The following is an 8178-nucleotide window of genomic DNA, read 5'->3' as shown; positions in this document are numbered from 1 at the left end:
CTCCCAGCAGACTGTCACATGAAGAATCTCTTTCCACTCTTGAAAGTTCACTGGCACAAAGTCCTGCTTTAAAGTTTTGTGTTTGTGTATCGAACTACACTCAGAACAAAAAAACGTTACGCTGGTCATGTGATCAGACACTGCCTCCTTGATTTGCGGGTGAATCCTAAGCATGTTGTCAGCAGTTGCTCTCTGAAGCTGATCTCAGAGCGGTTTTGCAGGGCTCCTCTTTAGGCTGAGGGAGAGCTGTGGGTGTGGGTGAGGGTGAGGGAGAGGGAGAGGGAGAGGGAGGGAGGGAGAGGGAGAGCTGTGGGTGAGGAGAGCTGATCCTGGACCAGCAATACAGAGGAAGCACTCTCCGCCTTCAGGACCGCCCACTCTTCCTCACAGCTGTGGAGAAGTTTAGTGACTTTTCGTCAAGGCCTTTTCCATTAATCTTCAGGAAACTGGACTGAAAACCCGAGTCAACTGATACGCGGAGCAGCACAGCAGCCTCTCCTCGCTCCATTGCTCGTGTAAGGATTAGTTTCTTTAGTGCACTTTCTCCTCCGCGTTTCTCGCTTCTCTCCGCGTTTCCTGCCTGTGCTGTAGCTACAGTTTATGAGACTGAGAAGTTTCCACTTTAAAGTTTATAACGAGCTAATTTCTTTCGCGTTACTTATAACTTTAGCTAACTCGTTATTTTCAGGAATTGTGTTTTTAACAGTCACCGCTGCTCTCTCGCCTGTTCTGAAGATGTTCCTTTTCAGAAAATCTAAAAAAAAAAAAAAATTTAATGGACATTTGCAAATCACAAAGAGTCAAAATATTCTTCTCTAGAGTTACTACAGAAAATCATACATATGGGACAGACTTAAGAATAAGCTGTGTGACATTAAAGATTCAAGTTGGAGTGAAAGGTTCATCCTGGCCTGATTTTTCAGACTTTTTATTTTTTTAAGTCCTGCTTGAATGGGGCCGATCTGGGTTTTCAGCAAAAATCATCTGTAAAATTAAATGACAATAAATATATGAATAAATAATTAGGGAACTAAACACTGAAAACGCACACTGTATTGCACTGCATGCTGGGAGCTGTAGTGCATCTCATGGTGAAACGGGCTAGTAAGAATGGAAAATTAAAATAACTGTGTGGCCAGCCTGATTTGGCTCGCCGGCTTGTGTTTGACACATGGAAATTAGAAGAATTAATCGTTTTGTGTGTAACCAGTTTTGTGTTTTTATGAAAATTTAGTGTAAACAATGGACTGTTTCACATTAATTAAAAAATGTACAAAAAGAGTCAGCAGTTTTTCCTAAGATGCATATTTTTCTTTACACAATGGGCAGCACTTCTTGAAAATGATGTCCGACCCCGTTGACCCGTATATCTTCTCCTCTGACACGCTTCCCTCTGACCCCCGGTTCCTGCCTCCACTGGCCAATGGGCGGCTGGGCTGGAGAGTGTTTGGGACAATCATGCACATGGGTGGAATTTATAATGGAGAGAGAGGAGCCTGTCACCGTGCAGATATACCATGTCCACTGGCAGTCAAGATGAGGATGGAGGAGGAGGGAACACACTCGTACACCTTGGACACACACACTGGTATACACAATATACTTGTGATTCAAGTGATGTATATATCAGTCATCTCTTTCGCTGTTCCTGTGACTCTCTGCTCTCGGCTTAGCTTAAATAAAATCTGATATATGACAGAATGTAATCATCTTCTTTCCCCTCTTCTGTCTTTTGCAGGTATATTCACTCACTCTATACTTACATCTCGTGTGCAGGCGTCTCAGCTGTTTTATGCACACCGTCAATATCCCAACCTGCTGGTCATGGAGGTGTTCCTGCAGCGCCAGAAGACCACTGAGGAACCCATCACAGTCACTCTTGAGAGTTCGTTCACACCATATAGTGATGACATCACCTTCCAAGATGCTCCTGATTATAAAGGAGGGAGGTGTGTTGCAGCACAAGTAGTAAAACCTAAATAAATTGGAGTTGGAGCAAATCTGATTGATTACACAGGCCTTCAGATGAAGTAGATCATACATATTCACGGTTTACAATTTCAGTTAACAACACTAAAGCCCTGTTTATTATAACAGGCACATCTTTGGGCAGACCAAATCTCCGGAGGTCCCTGGAGGCCTTAGTACCAGCATGCATCTTATCTGGACCCCGCTGACCACCTCGGTCACTCTTCTGCCTGACCAAAGCCAGTCTCGCTGGGGGTTTCTGGTAGCAGCTGCAGAGAGCAGTGAAAGTGTCCAGGCTTGTTTTGATACTGGCCTGGAACTCTTTGAACATGGTGACCTGCAGACTTCTCATCTAAGGGCTTGGGCTGAACTATGGCTGGGCAGTAGGGTGGAGCTGGCAGGACCATTACCCTTGAGTCGAGCTGTTATTGGCTGCATGTTCTACCTCCTCAGTGCTTTTCCTTCGCTCACAGAGGCACCAAGCCTATTTGGGGGTGTCAGCCCTGGAGGACTGTCCAACGGGGGACAGGGACAGGATTACTGGGGACATGTCTTCTGGGATCAGGTTAGCAAATACAAGCATCAGACTTTTTTTATAATCATTTTCATTTTTTTAAATGGTGCATTACTGTTTTTCTGATGCAAAACTGGTTTGTTTATAAACACCAGGGAAACTCAATATGATCGTCTTTATTGTGGTTCATATTTTAATCTTAAATTTTTCCATATAGTGTACTCTTGAAAAGAAAGTAGAATGTAGCCAAAATCTAATACCAAAATATGTTTCGTTTCAGTCATTAACTTATTTGTTCTATCTTTACATCAGGGATAATCAGCTGTGGTCATCAAAGACCAGGGTTCACCACAACTTGATTTTCCTGCACAAATACCCTTACTAAACCTGATAATAACTTATTAATTGAGCTGTTCGGGACTTAGGCCCTCTTGGAGGCCTAAAAAAAGGCACTGTTTGATTTGTTTAAAACAATACATTTCTTGTCTCTGCACTGTGTCTTAGTGTAAATGGTTCTTGATTCTGTCTGTTCCCCTAGGACACCTGGATCTATCCCAGCATTGCGCTTTTTTACCCTAAACTGGCCAGAGCTGTCCTGGATTACAGAGTGCGGACAATAGAAGGTGCCAAAGCCAATGCTGAGCAGCAGGGCTATAAGGTACAAGGATTGTTACTGGGTGCTTTTGTGAACACTGTTAGAAATGAAGGTTTTGTGTGGGTATATTTTTTGCTCTTCAAGGTACAAATAGTGTAAATGTACCTCCTAGGTACAACAGTGGTTTTATGTACCTTAAATAAGTTTTTCCAGGTGAAAAGTACATATTTGTTCTGTTTCATAATGTTTTAAAACAGAGCAATAAAATAAAAAGCCTGGAGATGAGATGGGGTGTGTGGAGTTAGTTCAACTAAGAAAATATAATTCTAATGGTTTATGGTACGATTATGTTCCCTAATTAAAGGTACTGAGATGGGGTTACCACCCCAGTGACAGTTTCAGACTTTTTTTTTGGTATGTGTGTAAATTCTGTGTCCACATGATCCTAGTGTGACCAGTTTGATATTTAATTGGTTTTATTACAGCTGATGCACAGATCATTACCTTTTATAACTGATTCCGATTGTTTGTTTTTTTTAAAGCAACAGCAAGCAAAGACAGTATAATCCTTTTTCTTTTTAACCAAAACTCACACTTTGCTTGCTAAATAGTTATTTATATAATAGTTATAAATGTTATATTTCTCTGTAATGCTAATGCAGGTAGATTTAGTCCCAGTTTCTACATCTAATTTTTTTTTTTATGTATTGGCATTGCATCGACAGTTATGTGCATGTAAAATATCAGCTAATATGTGCATCAGTGCAGAATACCTATATCAGTGCATCCTTGATAGCAACACTTCAAATGCAGAGTGCATGCTCTCAGCTGGCTCCCATTATTTACATTATAAAATCACAACACAAATTGATCAAAATATAACTAAATCAGCTTATTGCTATCTGATCGTGCATCACTAATGTGTATTTTTTTTTTTTGTTACTAGGGCTTGAAGTTCCCATGGGAGAGTGCTGTATCTGGTCAGGAAGTCTGTCCAGATGACATTTACGGGCAACAGGAGATCCATATTAACGGAGATGTAATTCTTGCCTTCCAGCAATACCTCTACCTCACACAGGTCCAGACCATACTCCTTGTTTTCCATTCAGCAATAAAAGACTACTTTTAGACTGCTGCTGTTTGTTTGTGTGTCACACAAGCAGTTCATGTTATCTAAATATTATGTGTCAGGAAATTCTCCAGTCACAAAATCTGATCCCTGAAGACGAATGGACATGAGACAGGTGGAAATGCCAGGTGTAAACAGCTGTACATCTCACTGTCCACTTATGATCATACCACATGAGATGGAGGTTCATAAAATGTGTGAAGAGGGTGTGAGTGCAGAACAAAAATCTCTTCTCTTAAAGGACCTTGAGATGTTTAAAGAGGGGCGTGGCAGTGAAGTGGTTTGGGGCGTGGCTGATTATTGGGTATCTCGAGTTACCTGGAATCCCGAAGACCAGCACTACCATATCAGAGGTGAGCAGAGTAACGTCGCATTAATCACACCAAACACATTCATGTCTGTTTGAAGAACATGTTGGAAAGAGCCGGAACTGAGAAGTTTTTTAAAAAGGTTTTGGGTCACTGTGTGCACATGCTTGTGTGTCCGTCAGGCGTGATGCCTCCTGATGAATACTACTACAATGTTGACAACTCAGTGTACACAAACAGTGTGGCCAAAAACAGGTGTGTGTGCTTTCTACAGCATGGTGTTTTTTTTGCATGCTTCACTGTTTGTTTATGGCCCAGGGGTAGGGCTAAGTGGTAGGGGCAAGGGGTGAAATGGGATTGAGCCTATATCTAAACATGCCTTGTTAGACATCTTTGATTTACACATTCATTTCTTTGAAACATCCTAAATAATCTCTGGTTCTCTCTCTCTCAGTCTGCAGTTTGCTGTGGAGTTGGCTGCCCTGTTGCAGCATCCTGCACCCCCAGAGTGGCAGGAGGTGGCTGATAAACTTAAAATCCCCTTTGATGAAGAACTGAAATACCACCCGGAATTTGATGGTTACAGAAAGGGTGAGACATTTGTCTACTTCGTAGTAAACCAGTGGTAAAACAAAAACATCAAGGTATTTATTTTTGGATTTTTAAATGACATTTCAAAGGTAGTATATTTTCTATACTTATTAATTTGTGGGAAAATGTGATTCTGACTGCAGAGTAATTCTTCTTTCTGAATGCTGCTGTTGCCTTGTGTATATTTACGTACTTATAGGAAGTCCAGTAAAGCAGGCGGACGCAGTGATGCTAGGTTATCCACTAGGTCTCTCCATGAGCCTTGAGGTCAGACGGAATGATCTGGAATGGTATGAAACTGTCACTGACCCACATGGTCCTGCTATGACCTGGGTAAGGATATCCAGGTCACACATACACAATAAGACAAGCTTTTCTCCTAATTGCAAAGGCAGCATTGGACCTGTGACATTGAGTGTTTGTCTAAGATACAGATCAAGGCATAACAGACCTATGTTTGTGCACTCTCAGATCATTGTACACAAATTATCATACTTGTAAATTTTGGTGAGTGGGACCAAGAGACATTGTAGTGTATAGAGGCCAACTAATATGAAAGTCTTGTGAATTTTAGAGGGCTGAAACCTCTAATAGCCAACAATATTAGACAATATAATTTTATATTTATATTATATACATATGTTTTCATATACATTTTTACATTTCAGACTCCAGTACTAGTTTACCAATTCTCAATTGTCTCACTTCTTTGTATTAATATTTGTTGTGTTTTAACTTGTTTTCAGGTTGGTATTTCAGTTTTAAGTGATTTTTGTAACATGCACCATGATAGTGTTTGGAGTTCAGATTCACCGGTTTAGCCTGGATTAATATCATAGAGTAATCTGATCACCAAAAACACATGGTGATGGAAGGTGTAAACAGGCCTCTAAGACTTCACTTCAAAGCGTGAAAAAACAGATGTAAATACACTGTTTTCGGATTACGTTCAGCACCCCTTAAACCACAGAGATGGATCTTGACCAAGAGTGTAAATGGATTGCGTTTTTGTTATGCATCTACTAAGTAAAAGAATAAACAATAAAATGAAAGATGGAGAATACGTGAAGCTGAAGTTAAAACCAAGAGCTTTCTTGCACTCTCGACTGATGAAAGTGTCCAAGCCAAGACTCGTATCATAATGGAGAAAAAAGTCAACAAAAGGATGTGTTGATGGGCTTTTTAAATGGGCTCTAATCAGGCCCCGCTGGGGATACATTTTAGTCAAAAGTGTAAATGGAGTACGGCCGAAGTTTATCCAGATATGATCTGGACACGAAACATATATTAATGCAAATTTCATTCGGAGCTGCCCAGAAGCATACAGTAGCTGTCTTTGTTCAAATGCTGCTTATCAGAAGAAGTTGATAATGCTGATAATGTCAAACAACCAATGTAAAGCTCTAGTATGTGTAAATGTATATGTCTGCCATTAATAGGGGATGTTTGCAGTGGGTTGGTTGGAGCTCAGTGAGGCTCAGAAAGCACAACAGCTTCTAGATAAGTGCTTTGAGAATATCCAGGGTCCCTTCCAGGTACAGTTTTCCCTATCTGTTAAATAAATTTTTAATAAAATGGTTTAATAAAATGTTGTAAGCTGTTTATTTATATTTTTAATGACTGTTTTAAGTGTTTAAATTATTTTTCATGAGCTTATAGGCAATTTACATTTTATGATTCAAGCCTGCTATATGCAGGTGTGGAGTGAGTCGTCTGATGGCTCTGGAGCGGTCAACTTCCTCACCGGTATGGGTGGGTTTTTGCAGGCTTTTCTGTTTGGGTACACTGGCTTTAGGTGAGCACCCACTGACTTCTACATATGTTCTTATATGCAAGCATTCCAAACACAAGCACACTGATATACAACACAAACAGGGACTCAAACTCACACCAACCTGTTGAACTCTACATTACTGTTTATTTCTGTTAGTGAGCTGCAGCTGGTGGGATGATGATCACATGAGTCTGTTGTTCTCTGCAGGGTACAAAAGGACTGCCTGCATTTTGCTCCTCTGATACCTGATGAAATGGCTGTGCTGAGTGTGAAAGGTGTGAACTACCTCAGTAATAAACTGGACTTGTTGGTGGAGAAACAAGAAGTCAGTCTTGCAGTGAGGAAGCAAGCAGAGGATTCTGGGAGTGAGGAGCCATGTCCTCTGGAGATTGTTCTGGAAAGCTCTGGAAAGATTATACCTCTTATACCAGGTCAGCAAAACAATCACTTAACTAAATAACCAACAGTAAAGTTGCAATAAAGAATATGAAGGTAACATCTCAAAGATATTCCACTGTCAGTTATGCAACACTTACAATTGTGCTCAAAGCTGTAAACTGTTACCCAATTTTGTGTACATATAGTTAGAAATTCGTAGATTTTAACTGTAGGGGAAGCTAATATTAGAACATTAATAATTTATCTTACATAATAATAAAGTATGATAATAATGTTTTTATGTGTTTGTCTATAGGCCAGACGGTGACCTTTCCACGGCAGGCTGGCAAGATCAAAAAACAACGTTCAAGGTCATACTGTTGGCCTCTGTGATCAATCGGTCATGAACCGGAGTGATGCAGTAAAAGATGCAACCCTCAAAGATTCATTAAAAACAATTAAGGAATTATTTTGAGTCTGAAGTTGTGGTAATGTTATATTGTACCTCAGCCGCTAATAAATCAAAATTTTTCTTATGATTTTTACATTTTTTAATAAAACAAAACTGTGCACCATTTCTTTTTGGCAATTTTCTTTTGAAGGCAATTTCATTTTAGCAGTAACTTAAAGGTGAGAATGAAAAGAAATAAAATTGATTTTGAGATGTTTTACCTGTTATTCTTGTCATTTTAGGATATCACAAGTTTGAATTCATTCAACGACAAAGTGTACTGTATTTATACAACCCTTTTTCCTAGCACGCTGCTGTGTGAGAATGTTGAAAATAAAAAGTACATTAAATGTAAATGTAAAGTACATTTAGAACACTGTGTTTTAAGATTGCTGTGTTATAATACGTCCACGCAAGCCAAACAACTGGTCCCAGCTGTAATTCCAATGCGCACCGCCATTTCGTGTTAC

The 8178-nt window shown here is 39.9% G+C and overlaps 1 protein-coding gene across 7 annotated transcripts; it reads left to right on the top strand.

Moving 5' to 3' along the window:
- The first annotated feature begins 347 nt into the window (after nt 1-347).
- On the top strand, nt 348-7923 carry pgghg (protein-glucosylgalactosylhydroxylysine glucosidase). Of its 7 annotated transcripts, XM_017706700.2 has the most exons (14): nt 349-515; nt 1330-1588; nt 1739-1949; nt 2098-2533; nt 3021-3140; nt 4024-4155; nt 4448-4559; nt 4697-4769; nt 4969-5105; nt 5305-5438; nt 6545-6640; nt 6803-6900; nt 7087-7310; nt 7574-7923. In XM_017706700.2, the coding sequence occupies exons 2-14, from the start codon at nt 1342-1344 to the stop codon at nt 7648-7650; spliced, it is 2097 nt and encodes a 698-aa protein (XP_017562189.1). In that variant the 5' UTR covers nt 349-515; nt 1330-1341; the 3' UTR covers nt 7651-7923. The 7 variants fall into 7 exon arrangements, with proteins under 7 accessions (XP_017562195.1, XP_017562194.1, XP_017562193.1 ...); XM_017706706.2 differs by lacking the exon at nt 7574-7923 and having other exon boundaries at nt 348-515; nt 6803-6851; nt 7087-7269; XM_017706705.2 differs by lacking the exon at nt 7574-7923 and having other exon boundaries at nt 348-515; nt 6803-6857; nt 7087-7269.
- The last annotated feature ends 255 nt before the right edge of the window (nt 7924-8178 follow it).

This window comes from Pygocentrus nattereri, chromosome 11, assembly GCF_015220715.1.
Source record: "Pygocentrus nattereri isolate fPygNat1 chromosome 11, fPygNat1.pri, whole genome shotgun sequence".
NCBI classification, from domain to species: domain Eukaryota; kingdom Metazoa; phylum Chordata; class Actinopteri; order Characiformes; family Serrasalmidae; genus Pygocentrus; species Pygocentrus nattereri.
Note: the sequence above shows the minus strand (reverse complement) of the source record. Positions and strands in the feature narration are given on the sequence as shown.

Coding starts and splice junctions, on each gene's coding strand:
- pgghg (XM_017706700.2), top strand. CDS start 1,342: ATGATGTCCGACCCCGTTGACCCGTATATCTTCTCCTCTGACACGCTT. Junction 3,141..4,023: donor CTGAGCAGCAGGGCTATAAG/GTACAAGGATTG, acceptor TTTTGTTACTAG/GGCTTGAAGTTCCCATGGGA. Junction 4,156..4,447: donor AATACCTCTACCTCACACAG/GTCCAGACCATA, acceptor CTTCTCTTAAAG/GACCTTGAGATGTTTAAAGA.